A 15,535-nucleotide genomic window follows, 5' to 3' on the forward strand; every position below is an offset into this window, starting at 1 on the left:
CTTGAATTCTCTGGCTGTTCTCTAGGAGAATTTTCTTTCAAGTAATAGCACGACCTTTCTTTTCATAATTTACTGAATAGCTGTGTAAAAATTAAAACCCGCTTTTAGAGATAATGGAACCACTTAAAAGGCACATGAGAAGAATTATTGTGGGAGAGTATTAAAAATGCAATGCCCAAATGCCGCGAAAGTCTGGAGTCATTCGAAAATAAAATTCAGAGAAATTATAATCCCGATTTTTAACACCTAAACTTTGGGATTATTGTTATTTTTCAGAGATTCTATGTTTGAAACGGTTCAAAGATGCAAACGATTCTTCTAGAACCAAAAAATTAAATATTTTTAAAGTGGTTCTCACAGAGCTCCAGTTGACATTAGGGATGGAAAATCTTATCTAATAAGTTCCACATCACGTCACGATAGCCCTGTTCATAAATTAAATATTTGCCTTTATTACGCGTGATAATTCCAACATTTCAGTGGGTAATGAAACAATAAATTTGTATCGACAGCAAAAGTATTACAATCCCTATTTTGACTACCGAATTTTCGAGATTATTATTTTATGTAGATGTTCAATGCTTTAACAACTTTTGATTTGGTTTTTAGAACAAACAATGGAAATAAGTTTATAAATATTTTATTCACACGACCATATTTACCTCCCTCTGAAGCTAGAACATATCACGACTTCTAAACAAAGTTTTAATATCGGAGTCACGATTTCAGAACATTGTGGTTTAATTATTGAATATTAATAACAAAGCTTAAGCAAGTTTTTCTATAATATTAGTTTAGTTGGGCAAATAGCACTGTCTACCTTGCTAGGGAAAAATGTAGTCATTGTGATTGTAGATTGTTAAATAATTATTTTAGTTGAACTACATATCTATAATATATAAGATTTAGCAGATAATGATAAGCTTTGTTGACCTTTCATGTATAATTTTTTTAGACGAGTGTTTTTCAATGAGGCAATACCCTTTTCGAAGTTAATCTTTTTGACAGCTGTTACTTGATTTGCACTCAGTTTATTTTGCTATTTCATTATGAACAGATTTAGATTCAGTTGGACCTCTCTGCTGCAATTTACTTGAACCAGCCGCTACGGTCACCTTCCTGAATTCATTTTAAAAACATAATGGCGAACACTTATCCGTTTCATAAACTTAAACTCTTGGTCATAACATTAAAATTGAAAACCTCATGTTTAAAAAATACTGTTTACAATATTTGTTCAAATGATAAAGTTATTGTCATTATATTTGACAAAGTCTTCCACAAGGTGACATTGAATAATTTTGATTGAAAGAAGTTATATTCTATTTTTCATCAAGTCTCTTTTACTATGTCACAAATCAAAACTAAAGCGCTTCCTATAGTGATTTAAAGTTTAGAAGACTTTGGTATGAGCCCTTATTGCATATTGTATTTTGTAAAGCTTTCTCACAATGTTTAAGTTAAGCTTTCAGTAGTAAAATACTGTATGATTTGCTATCTTGGAAAATAATATATTCAAATTCTTTAAAATATTTATTTATTCAATGCTTTATAAAAAGTGTTACAGTGTTCCCGATTTAGTTCAAATTCGATTTTTCGAAAGTTTTGTTCGATAATCTGTTTCCATATAGACGATTCACAATACCCCCCTCGTAGAAGCCCCCTCCTTATTTGCGAAGAACTCGGACATCCACTTTTCTCAAGCCTCTTTTGAGTTCAACTTTACACCACCAAGGGCGTTCGCCATGGACAGGAAATCACTGGGCGCTTTGTCCGGGCTATATGGTGGACGCGATAAAACCACTCATCCGAGTCCCCGAGTTCGTTCGGTTTCAGCAGCATATCGCAGGCGTTGATTCGATCAAGAAGGTTTTTTGCGTCAAATCATGCGGCATCCAAACATCAAGCTTTTTTGTGTATCCCACCTTCTGCAGATGGTTTAAAACGGTTTGGTGACTAACTCTCATCTCTTGGGCGATATTCACGAGATGCCACATGCCGGTCTAACTCGATGTTTTCCATGATTTGTTCGGTATTCGTCGTCACAGGTCTTCTGCCGGCTGCCTTATTCATGGTATCGTTTTCACCCGCTCTGAATCGTCGAAACCATTCCTCCGCAGTTCGAAGTGATAGAGTACCATCCCTCAAAACACCATTAATCTCACGGAGCGTTTCTCTAGCGGATTTGCCTTTAACGAAGGAAAACTTTAAAGTAGCGCGAATTTGGGCGTTAGTGAACTCCATCTTTACACGTCTATAACTGTTGAATACAATATCCAAACTAATCATGCATAGCGTCGTTTAGTAGGTTATGTCAAGAGCTTTCAAAGATGTAAAGTATTGCCAGATACGCCACGAAAGGGAGATATTTGCCAACCTAATACTTTAACGATGAGCTGTACGATTGACATAGTTCAGCGAATACGGCTACGTTGGCTAGGTCATGTTGTCCGAATGGACGAAAACACTCCAGCTCTGAAAGTGTTCGATGCAGTACCCGCCAGAGAAAGCCGAGGAAGGGGAAGGCCTTTACTCCGTTGGAGGGACCAGGTGGAGAGCGACCTGGTTACACTTGGAATCACCAACTGGCGCCGAAGTGCGAAGGAAAGAGGGGAGTGGCGCGCTCTCATCGATTCGGCTATAACCGGCTAAACGGTTCAACGCCAATTACATCAATACTTTAACTACAGTTTTAGCTTTCACTATGTCAAACTCAATGACAGTCGTAGTCAAATCTATTAATACGGTCGTCATTTCATTATATGGCACCTGGAAATTTAGAGCATAGGGAAAAATAATGGAATTCATACTAATCAATCAATTTGACGTAAAATATTACCATGTCTAAAATTGATAGTAAGGTAAAAAAGTTTGTCAGTCGGCGTAGACATACCAGCAAAAATGTCAGTTTATTGTCAGTAAACTTGACATAATAAAAACCGAGTATCCACATGTAATAAATATCTCGCACGTATTTGAGAATAGAATTGGAGATATATTTTCCAGCGTCATCTATCGGTGATGTTTATAGTATTATTTGCATTTTTGGTCAGTAAATTCTCTGAACATGTTCTGAGGTCTTCCCTCAATTTCACACTTACGCAACATTTCCTTTAACAATATATACATTCCTACATTTCAGCATCTTATTTGTGGCAATCATTCGCTTGTGCTCTTGGCCACTACTCTCAACACGCACTTATCCTTTATTGACAATGCGTTAAATCACTGAGTGCAGAGCAATGCCGCAATGTCTAACCACAAAAGAATTAAAAATGCAAAGAAAAAATAAAATAAAAAAAAACCGTAAGTAAATAACGGAAGCAATCAACTGCACTCATACATATTTAAAACAACAGGTGAGTCGCTGAAGCCACAATAAAAGCCAATGCGAAAACTATATAAAAAGTGGAGTAGAAAAAGAGAGTGAAGTGAGTGAGCGAGAGAGAGAGATTAAACGATAAAAATAAATAAATAAAGGCACTGTAACAGCGCTTTTGCTTTCATTTAGTTTTCTACTTAATTTATTTAATTGTTTGCATGGATTTTATGTAAATTTAATTACGGTGTGATTTCGAACTGTCGCACGAACATACATACAAACACATATGTACACATACATATATAGTATACACAATCAGTAGTCAACTCGAAACGTTCCAAGCACGCACCGCTGTAAAGTAATAAGTTCACGTGCGAAAACAAAAACACAAATGCAAACAACAAACACGATAGGGTGAAGAGCAACAACCAACACCAACAACAACAACAAACAGCAACAACAATTGCGTTGGCTAATGAAAAGTCCTTCAATTGCGCTCAAGAAGCAAACGTGAAGATTGTGAATTTGCACTCGGCGCGCTGAAAAATAAACAAATAAACACACAAGTAAGCAAGTGGAATTGCGAAGACACATGATTGTTGTTGTTTGTGTTACTATGTATGTTTGTGTGTTTGTGGTAAGCGAACGCTCACTTACACTAGACAAACACTCAAGTTCAAGTTACTCACATTTGCATTGAGAGCGAATGTATGTAGCTGCTGCTGCAAAGAAAGTGAAGTATGAGGAGGTGGAGGAAGGTGAAAGAGGAGTTGAAGAAGGTGAAAAGGCAGCATTCGAAAGCGAGTAAGCACACAACCAAGGCAACGACCGCAACTTAGAATGGCTGAGTTTTTGTGAAGACGCGCTGGCACGTACACATACGCACAGCTGTGACGATGAGTTCAATGCGCACATGTCAGCTAACCATGAGCTAGCGGCACAAGCACACACAAATATATATGTATGTGACATGCCCTCGTGCGCTCGCTGCGAAAAGTGCCACAAAAAAGCGTGGCTGTGTAATTTTGAATTGCAGATAATTTTCTTATTTGCGAATAAATGCAAATTGTTTAAGAAACGCATGCATGTGCTTACAATTGCTGCTACCAACACACACACACACATGCAATGAGGAGAGACTGCAATAATTTATGCACATAATCAATGCAATAAATGCATAAATATAACAGAAAATTGCATTCACCAAATAAAATCGCAAAAATGTCATGCGTTTTCCATTTTTCATCACAATGGGTTGCTCATACGCTATGTCCATCGCTTCGCTGTCGATGGCTGTGCATGTGTGCTGACGCACGCATTGCTGTTATTTTATGCACTTTAGCATTTATTTTCGATTCTTTTATGATTTATTTTCTTCATGAATTTCGACCAACATTGAGAAATTGCATTCGCAAGTCGGTCGATGAAGTGTTTGCTTTATATGAATAGAATAAAATAAAATAATTTACTGAATTCTTCTCTTGCTCGTATTTCTCTCTCACGTATTTGTTCAGCACAGTGGAAAATTTGTGAGAGTACAGGGTTTCACCATTAAATGTTTTCGATATTGCTTGCCCAGTCTGATCCCGAAAAGTACATTGTGTTTCTTTAGTTTCCCATTCCCATTCTCGTCCCAAAGCTTTTAATTCGGTGGAGTTTATGATATTTATCGAGCTCATAATATATAAGAAGGATCTATGCTTGTACCCTAATGTAAGGGAACCGAAGTCATTTCACTGAAGAAACCATAAAAGCGATGAGATGGATAAAGTTTGGTATTCGAGTTGGTTCTAAGCAAAACTTATTTATTTCTTCTTCCTGACTGGCGTAGACACCACTGACGCGGTTATAACCGAGTCCACAACAGCGCGCCACGTATCCCTCCTTCTGGCAGTTTGGCGCCAATTGGTTATACCAAGCGAAGCCAGGTCCCTCTCCACCTGGTCCTTCCATCGGAGTGGAGGTCACCCTCTTCCTCGGCTTCCACCAGCGGGTACTGTATCGAATACTTTCGCCGTTGCCAATGTTTAAGGGACCATAAATCTTCCGCAAAACCTTTCTCTCGAAAACTCCTAGTGCCGTCTCATCGGATGTTGACATCGTCCACGCTTCTGCACCGTAAAGTAGGACGGGAATAATGAGGGACTTGTAGAGTTTGGTTTTTGTTCGTCGAGAGAGGACTTTACTTTTCAATTGCCTACTCAGTCCAAAGTAGCACCTGTTGGCAAGAGTGATTCTGCGTTGGATTTCCAGGCTGACATTGTTATTGCTGTTAATGCTGGTTCCCAGGTAGACGAAATTATCTACTACTTCAAAGTTATGACTGTCAACAGTGACGTGTGAGCCAAGACGAGAATGCGCCGACTGTTTGTTTGACGATCGGAGATATTTCGTCTTGTCCTCGTTCACCACCAGACCCATACGCTTCGCTTCCTTATCCAGTCTGGAAAAAGCAGAACTAACGGCGCGGGTGTTGTTTCCAATGATGAGGTCTCCCTTTTTGTGTATTGGGCAGAGTACACTGAGATTCCAATCGTCAGGCATGCTTTCTTCCGACCATATTCTGTAAAGAAGCTGATGCATGCACCTTATCAGCTCTTCGCCGCCGCATTTGAATAGCTCCGCCGGTAATCCATCGGCATCCGCCGCCTTATTGTTCTTCAAGCGGGTAATTGCTATTCGAATTTCTTCACGGTCGGGCAATGAAACATCTGCTCCATCGTCGTCGATTGGGGAATCGGGTTCGCCATCTCCTGGTGTTGTACTTTCACAGCCATTCAGCAGGCTGGAGGCTGTTCCCTCCACAAACTCAGTATACTCTGGTCATCAATAACTAGATCACCTCTGGGGGTCCTACTGGAGTGTGCTCCGGTCTTGAAACCTTCAGTTAGTCGCCGGATCTTTTCGTAAAATTTTCGAGCATTACCTCTGTCGGCCAGCTTGTCAAGCTCTTCATACTCACGCATTTCGGCCTCTTTCTTTTTTTGTCTGCAAATGCGTCTCGCTTCCCTCTTCAGCTCCTTAAGCTTGAAAAGCTTCCTTAAGATTGAAAAGTTTCGTCAGGCTTAAAAAGTTTTCAAAACATATCAGAGATTGCAGTGTTGCATTTGTGATGAGTGAACTTTGATCGAAAGCATCATCCATGATAACTTTTAATACAACGATGTATAGTTTTTATCATAATTTCCATTTCTTTAAAGGTCTAGCTATTATATGAAAACTCGTTCCATATACTTCATGAATCTTTTGGATATCTTAATTTGTGCTGGGAAGCACATAAGCTTTTTGCGTTGACACTTCAAAGCTCCACTCAACTACGGTAAGAATATGATTTAAATTAATTAAGCCATTATAAATCCATATATTTTGACCAACACCACATAACATACTTAAATCTAGTAATTGAATTATACAATGGATCATACATTCGGGGGAAAAGGGCAAGCACCACAGGGAGACGTCTCAGGATCAGTATACGCTACGGTAGCATTTTTACCATATGGTTTTTCAGAGTTCGCATCCAAAACATACCGACCATTTATATTACGTGGCACGGCATATCCCATCGGAGACTCAATACCTTCACATCGACCCTCCTGCAGGCTATAGAGCGAATTGCAAGGCCTTGCCAGAAAATTTAGTACATTATTGGGATACACCGACTCCTTGTAGTAATCCCAAACGATCTCATGCGAACACTCCTGTGTTATGCACGCATTCTGAATTGAAAATTTACCACCCACATAGAAATCAACATCGCCGTAAGCTGCGTACTGACCGTAAACGCCGACATTCGTGTGAATGATGTCAACGAAGTCGGCGTCGTTGGCTGAGATGGTGGTCAGGCCCTCATCTTCGTTGAAACACGGAAAAGCGGGGTCTAAACCGGTTACGTATGGTAAGCTTTGGCCTGTTAACAAACGATAATGACGCGCCGCCGCACCCACTATTTGTGCGCCCAAACTGTGACCCATTAGATGCAGTTTGGAGATGTCCATAAACAGGGAGAGACGTTGAATGCCTTGAGCCACATATTTGCCGATGTTGTCGGTGTTTTGTGCGGACCACGAGTACAGCGTATCAAGATAGTCGCCAACATCCAGCGCCTGCAAAATTCTTGCTTCTTTATAATTGTTGAGAAATGTAAAATTTACAGGTTCTTACCAGATAATTGGTGTCACCGCGGCAATTGTATGCCTTAGACAAACCGTCGTGATGTCTATGACTCACAGTAGTCGTCCAGCCAGTAGCAAAAAGAATGGTATTTCTTAATGTATTAAAATCCGGATCCAATTGTAGACCACTAGGATCCTTTACAGGATATGAACGGTTATCACATGGAGTACGTAACTGAAAATTAATATCTTCCAATCTCGGTGTATACCGATCGGGTGTTTGATTCTTGCCCTTTTCAATAAGTGCGGTACCTGAGAACAGCGCGTATAAGCATTTTGATATAGTGATCTTTGTTTTGACACGCGGTAGTACTTACAAACAGCATTCGTTAGTGCAAGTTCCTCTTGTTCAGGAAAACTTCTGATCAAATTTCTTATTACTCTGAAAAAGTAGTCGGCCCGTAGCGGTCGAGGTGCAGTCGCGCTCAATGCATCGGCTATCTGTTGTGCCTCTTGCTGGTAATCGAATGGTGTACCCTGCTCTTTTGCGCTGGCTTGGACGAACCACCAAAGTGAAATGAAGTGGAATATCTTCATAGTGTTTTATCCGAAATCTCCTTACTTAGTCGCGATCTAGTACCAAATTGAGTGACTGTGCGTTCCAAAGTAAGCTATTTATATGTACGATTTTCTAAAATTTGTTTAAGGTTATTCATTACTGCGCTTATCTTAATTGGATGGGTATAATAAAATGCGATTTGTAAGAATGTATGTTCATGAGGCAACTAATTAGTTTTTGTACTCTCGTAAGATGTGGTGAATACTACATCTAAGAACTACTAGACAAATTTCAACCTTATTTGGATATAATATTTTCTTGATATCCTGATGTTTCATTTGGAAAATGCACACCTACTGTCCCTATAATACAATTTTGAATTCCTTCTGTGGAGAAAATTAATGAAATCGGTTCCTGAATTACCTCAGCCCCCACATACTATTTATAATGAAGATTTCCGTTACCTCCCCTTTCAGACTACAAATTAAGCTGTAGATATATACACGTAAGTGTTAAAGTATAAACATAAATATTCATTATTCAGTCATATTTATTGACACTTAATAATTTATGGTATTCAAGTTATGGTCTTACGTAACGATTACAAAGTAAGGTACAAAGTCAATAGTAAGGCAAGGGCTAAATTTGGGTGTAACCTAACATTTTATACTTTCGCAATTTATTTATTCAATTTTTATTTAAGTTAAAATACAAAATGACCCATCCAGCATCTGGGATCTGTCAGAATACCGTTAAGCACGACAAGCTGGGTCAAAATGCCCCTTCACACAGTCCCTGAAAGGTTACGCTTCTCCGCTGCCGTGCTTTTATCCTAAGCTCTTGAAGCGTTATTGCGGTCCACTCCTTCTGTTTTAGTCCACATCAGCTCGATTGTTGGACGCCATACTTTCATCTATTATCCACTCTATGGTAGTTCTTTGATCTACATACCTCAAGCAAGTGAAACAAATACGCTCTGATACCCAGATACCTGAGTGTATTTCTTGCATTCATAATAGGCGGTTTGAATGGCTAGTTGAAAGTATTTTTTACGCATCCATCTGGTGTCCCCCATGGCCTTGACAGCAATGCCCATCAGTTTTCTGACTGCGTGTATGGGGCACTGATACCTCCTGTAGCCAAACTGGTTTCCAGATAAGGTGACGTTGCAGGCTCTACCGACGGTTTGGCTTCTGAAGAAGGACCAGACTTCCGTTTCTTCCAACTCCTTTGTTTAGTCAGCGTGTTTAAAGCTCGGTGAATGCCGTTATGGTATGTTCTATATCAGTTCTAAGTGCCTTGTTCGGGATGCCATCAAGTGAAGGCCCCTTTTTCCGACACTTTAATTATATCCTTCGTCTCGATTGGTCTTGTGTTGGGAAAATCGTTTTCACCACCTTTCCTTTCTTCGCCTAGATAGTAGGCACACGTGGAGAAAACATATAACTAGTTAAATAACTAAGCAGATAAGAGCTGTAAATTTATATTGGCTTTAAAAAAAAAATCAAAACTTAGCTTTGACTAGCTTGGTTACATAACGTGGTCATAAAGCCGATTTAGATGTGTGGTATTCAACTGTGGGATACGACATGTGCAACTAATATTGTTATAATACAGAGGTTCTAATAAAAATGCTTAGAGCAATCTACTAAAGCTATATCAACCAAACTCTCGTTTCCTTTATACACTTCCTTATATAGTCTAAAAATGGAGTAAATCGGATTACCACCACGCCTACATCCAATACAAACTGTTTTAAAAATTACTCCAAATGCTTTAATTTAGTAAGGAAAAACATCAGGAAACCTTAATATTATGGTAAACATGACACATAAGGAGTAGCCGCAATTTGTAATGGGCGTTACTCGGTCCACTCATCGGTCAAAAACAATATCCCAGAAACTGATCGACCCATTTTAACTATATTCGACTTATAACATTTCCTTGACATCCCAATGCTACAGCTTGAAAATGGGAGAATACGACTCAAAACCACGCCTACTTCTCATTAATTAAAATTGAAGTTCATCTTATTCGTTCACTGAGCAATCTATAAATTAAGCACCAGTGAAGATATCGGCACAAAAGTTTGCACAAAAGTTTGCACAAACATTGCGTTTCGAGTCTGACGTCACGCACTTTAAAAGTTCATTCATTTCAATGCCCCAGATACCGAACTTGAGGACCTCAATGCTTGTGACCTATTTTATATGTGAGATATATCAGGAAATTTAAGTGGACGTATCATCTTGTATATGCTGTAGGTGGGTTGTGAAAAGTAGTAAAAAAAGTCAAGTCAAAAAAAGTAAAGTGATTCTCGTTATTCTTGTGGACTGTATGTTTATAGTAAACACTATAAAATTTATTGCTTATAGCTTGCGTCTGATAGCTGAAAGCTTTAAAAGCTTAAAAAAGCTTAAAAAAGCTTTTAAAGCTTTTAAAATTTATGAAAGTTTGAAGTTTGATCGGAAGATGGCACGATTACTTTTAATATAGACATTTCCTCAAAAGTCGGTTTGAAACATTCAAACTCGCACTCTAGATTTCGTTAATCGTTTGGATAGTTTAATGTGTGCTGGGAAGCATCTAATACCATAGAAGACATGTGGTACATATTGTAGTATCTGGTTTGTGTGTCACCGTTGCTCTGAAATTTGTTCGAAAGCAAATAGTGTTTCCTACTACAATCTGCAGCTAGAAACCATTGAAATTATGTGGTGTTGTGAAATGTACCACAATGGAACGCATTGAACACACCGAAAGCTGTAAGCTCTTCTATGATTCTATCTATATGTATGTTTTCTGACAATTTGGCATCCAGAAAATATATTATATTCTAAATAAACTCCAATCAAAAAACATAATTTTAAAATATTATGAGAAACATTATATGTTGAAAACTAATAATGAAAATAATATTTTAATTAATGTTTTAAAACTGCTTGTACTTCGAACTAAGGAGAGATCAATTTTCGTGCCTCTTATTTATAACTTTCTTTTGCTGTAATTTATTTTTATCAGCTGATAGATGCCAATGTAGTACAATACTGTATGTGTCTGACTATGGAATAAGCTTGAAAGTTCTAAGCTGGAAGTAGGCTTTTCAGCTGCTCAGCTCTACTACAGTAAAATTGAGCTTTAAATTGATTAGGCCGTGTGCAACCATATATTTTTTATTTTGATCAACACCACATAACATACCAGACACAAACTGAAATATTGCAGTTATATTATAATATTTATACATATACATATTCATTCAAGGGAAAAGCAACACAGGTTGACGCATCAGAATCAGTATACTCCGAGGTAACATCTTTGCCATATGGTTTCTCAGAGTTCGCATCCAACACATACCGACCATTTATGTCACGTGGCACAGCATAACCATTGACCTTCGCCATGACTGTCTATACTTCATTAATCTTTTGGATAGTGTACTGTATGATGAGAAGCATATAAGCTTTTAGCAGTGAAACTTCAATCACCTTCAGTAAGATTAAGCTTTAAATTCATGGGGGTACAACCATATATTTTTTATTTTAACCAAGACCACATAACATACTAGATACAAACTAAATCAGTACGATTTTATTACAAAATGTATAATTGGAACGAACTTCCTTATTCATTAAAGATACGAGCACAGGCACCACAAGGCGACGTATCAGGGTCAGTATAGTCCGATGTAGCATTTTTGCCATATGGTTTCTTAGAGTTTGCATCCAACATATATCGGCCACTTATGTCACGTGGCACAGCATAACCCATAGGCGACTCAAGACCTTCACATCTACCTTCCTGCAGGCTGAAGAGCGAGTTGCAACGTCTTGCCAGAAAATTGAGCTCGTTATTGGGATACACCGACTCTGTGTAGTACTCCCAAACGATTTCGTGTGAGCATAGCTGCGTTATGCAGGCATTCTGAATAGGAAATTTACCACCGACGTAGAAATCAACGTGACCGTATGCTGCATACTGGCCGTTAACGCCGATATTCGTGTGGATGATGTCAACGAAGTCTGCGTCGCTGGCTGAGATGGTGGTTAGGGTCTCACCTTCGTTGAAACATGGAAAAGCGGGATCCAAACCGGTCACGTAGGGTAAATTTTGACCCGTCAACAAGCGATAGTGACGCGCCGCGGAGCCCATTATTTGAGCGCCCAAACTGTGACCCATTAGATGCAGTTTGGAGACGTCTATGAACTCAGAGAGACGTTGAATGTCTTCAGCCACATATTTACCGAGGACGTCGGTGTTTTGTGCGGACCACGAGTAAAGCGTGTTTATGTAGTCGCCAATATCCAGCGCCTATAAAATTCTAGCTTCTTTGTAATTGTTGAGAAATATAAAATACAGGTTATTACCAAATAATTGGTGTCACCGCGACAATTGTATGCCTTAGACAAAGAGTCATGACGTTCATTATTCACGGTAGTTGTCCAACCGGTAGCAAAAAGAACGGTTCGTTTGTTGATATCAAAAGCCGGATCCAATACTAGCCCACTAGGATCCTCCACCGGATATTCACGCTTATAGCACGGAGTACGCAGTTGAAATTTAATATCTTCCAACCTCGGTGCATACCGATCGGGTGTTTGATTCCTTCCGCTGGCAATAACCGCGGCACCTGAGAGCAGCGAATAAGAGCATATATTCTAACACACCTTTGTTTTGACGCCCCGTAATACTTACAAATAGCATTCGTTAGTGCATTCGCCTTTTGTGAGGGCAAACCTTTGACCAAATTTTGTACTACTCTGAAAAAGTAGTCGGGCCGTAGAGGTCCAGGCGCACTCGCAATCAATCCTTCGGCTATCTGTTGTGCCGACTGCAGGTAGTCGAATGGTGTTGCCTCCTGTGCTGCGCTGGTTTGGACGAGGCACCAAAGTGAAATTATAAGTATTCTCATAGCAATCTTTTTTGTTGGATTTATATTTGTTTGGATTGATTTGCGAACCGTATCCGAAGTAAGTGACTGTGCGTGCAATAGTGAGCTATTTATACGCAAACGGCTTTGAGTACGTTTTACTACTTTTGTAAGGTCTCCCATTACTGCGCTTATCTTAATTGGTTGTATGGCGATGCGATTTGTAAAAGTGTAGGTCGATAAGACAAATATTAACTACATATATGTATGTTGAATTTGAATTTGAATTTGAATTTTTTAATTTTAATTTTAATTTTAATTTTAATTTTAATTTTAATTTTAATTTTAATTTTAATTTTAATTTTAATTTTAATTTTAATTTTAATTTTAATTTTAATTTTAATTTTAATTTTAATTTTAATTTTAATTTTAATTTTAATTTTAATTTTAATTTTAATTTTAATTTTAATTTTAATTTTAATTTTAATTTTAATTTTAATTTTAATTTTAATTTTAATTTTAATTTTAATTTTAATTTTAATTTTAATTTTAATTTTAATTTTAATTTTAATTTTAATTTTAATTTTAATTTTAATTTTAATTTTAATTTTAATTTTAATTTTAATTTTAATTTCAATTTTAATTTTAATTTTAATTTTAATTTTAATTTTAATTTTAATTTTAATTTTAATTTTAATTTTAATTTTAATTTTAATTTTAATTTTAATTTTAATTTTAATTTTAATTTTAATTTTAATTTTAATTTTAATTTTAATTTTAATTTTAAATTTAATTTTAATTTTAATTTTAATTTTAATTTTAATTTTAATTTTAATTTTAATTTTAATTTTAATTTTAATTTTAATTTTAATTTTAATTTTAATTTTAATTTTAATTTTAATTTTAATTTTAATTTTAATTTTAATTTTAATTTTAATTTTAATTTTAATTTTAATTTTAATTTTAATTTTAATTTTAATTTTAATTTTAATTTTAATTTTAATTTTAATTTTAATTTTAATTTTAATTTTAATTTTAATTTTAATTTTAATTTTAATTTTAATTTTAATTTTAATTTTAATTTTAATTTGAATTTGAATTTGAATTTGAATTTGAATTTGAATTTGAATTTGAATTTGAATTTGAATTTGAATTTGAATTTGAATTTGAATTTGAATTTTAATTTTAATTTTAATTTTAATTTTAATAATTTAAATATATATATTTTTTAATTGAAAACTAATTCATGTGTGATTTACCTCCCATTTAATTATATAAACAAAGCAGTAGATACATAAATATTACAATATTGTATTCATATTATCTTAAAAATAAACTGGCACCGTTGGTGTTTTTAATTTGCGAAAAAAAAACATTAAGTATTGACACTGAGCGATTTTTTCCCACACTAGATATAGATTATACATATATATGTACATTGCTTCGTATTCTAAATACGCTCATAGGTAACGATAACAAACTATAACACCAGTCAAATGCCAGCTATAAGTATTCGCTAATGACAGTCTTGCTCACCTTCATGTACATATGTATGTATGTTTCAATAAATGTGTGTTAAAGCGATTACTTAATAAGAATTTTACGAGGTAATATTTTAGAACAAAAAGTAGATAAAATTTAAGGTAGACATGTACTGCCGTTTTTACTAAATAATACATAAGCAATTTAATTAGTATAATCACCTAGCGGATTCCGAATAAATGACGTTTCAATCTTTCGAACGTATAAGCCAGACTCTTATTGATGTCTCATGATAGGGATGTATTATAAAAAAAAAATTTACTGGAAGCCTTCTCATGCTAAAGTGTATGTTCGGATTTATACGGATCAGCTCTTGTCATAATCAGTATACCTACATGCACTGCTTCCCTTTACTTCAAACTGGGTTTAGATAGCATCAATATCATCAGTAGAACTCGTTCCTGATTTCTGATATAATTTTTATTTCATTAAGCGTTTGAGAAGTACAATTTAATATGAACGAAATGCCATTAATGCTCCCACGAAAAAGTATGCAAAGAATTGTAGAGCGATTTAAACAGTAAGCAAATATTTTAGCTCACTCTCACGCTCTTAGTTTCTTCCTCTCCCGCCTACATACTTACTCAACTTATTCTCATAATTCAATTGCAATAAAAAACGGAATTTTTAAACAATTTACGCCACAATAAATAACGGTCAATCAAAGCTAAAACACACTTAAGATTATAACCCCCTTCACTTTCTTGTTGTTGTGTAAATGAGGCAACAGCTGCTCGAAATGTGGCACAAAGGCATAAATTCACGATGCGCATATAGACATATGTATGTTTGTACGTATGTGAGTATGTATTAGTCGCTTTCAACTGACCGAACACAGCAAATATTTTCAACTCTTTCGTTTGCACTTTAATCGAACGGGGCCGCTGCCTGTCGCTCCACTGATGGCCTGAGAAAACTACATAGCGAGCAGTAATAAAGCAATAACAACAAAAGCAACTGGTCATTTGTCATTGTTTGTCTACGCGCGTGCGAGTGTCGATCTGTATATGTGAGTGGGTGTGTCTCTGGTGAGGGATGCGGGAGTCCTGGTGGAGCGATGTGTGATTGTGTGTAGGTCGCCTTTGAAAAATTGTCACAATATGCCTGATTGCATTGAAAAATGTTGA

The 15,535-nt window shown here is 36.4% G+C and overlaps 2 protein-coding genes across 2 annotated transcripts; both read right to left on the minus strand.

Moving 5' to 3' along the window:
- Positions 1 to 6,663: 6,663 nt before the first annotated feature.
- On the minus strand, positions 6,664 to 8,100 carry LOC105213844 (vitellogenin-1-like). The gene is made up of 3 exons (XM_011186938.3): positions 7,815 to 8,100; positions 7,487 to 7,749; positions 6,664 to 7,428 (listed from the first exon to the last, which is right to left on the minus strand). The coding sequence occupies exons 1-3, from the start codon at positions 8,032 to 8,034 to the stop codon at positions 6,742 to 6,744; spliced, it is 1,170 nt and encodes a 389-aa protein (XP_011185240.1). The 5' UTR covers positions 8,035 to 8,100; the 3' UTR covers positions 6,664 to 6,741.
- Positions 8,101 to 11,516: 3,416 nt separating this feature from the next.
- Positions 11,517 to 13,074, minus strand: LOC105213843 (vitellogenin-3-like). Its single transcript, XM_054231218.1, has 3 exons — positions 12,692 to 13,074; positions 12,364 to 12,626; positions 11,517 to 12,307 (listed from the first exon to the last, which is right to left on the minus strand). The coding sequence occupies exons 1-3, from the start codon at positions 13,047 to 13,049 to the stop codon at positions 11,621 to 11,623; spliced, it is 1,308 nt and encodes a 435-aa protein (XP_054087193.1). The 5' UTR covers positions 13,050 to 13,074; the 3' UTR covers positions 11,517 to 11,620.
- Positions 13,075 to 15,535: the final 2,461 nt, after the last annotated feature.

The sequence above is a fragment of the Zeugodacus cucurbitae genome, chromosome 5 (assembly GCF_028554725.1).
Source record: "Zeugodacus cucurbitae isolate PBARC_wt_2022May chromosome 5, idZeuCucr1.2, whole genome shotgun sequence".
Taxonomy (NCBI): Eukaryota; Metazoa; Arthropoda; class Insecta; order Diptera; family Tephritidae; genus Zeugodacus; species Zeugodacus cucurbitae.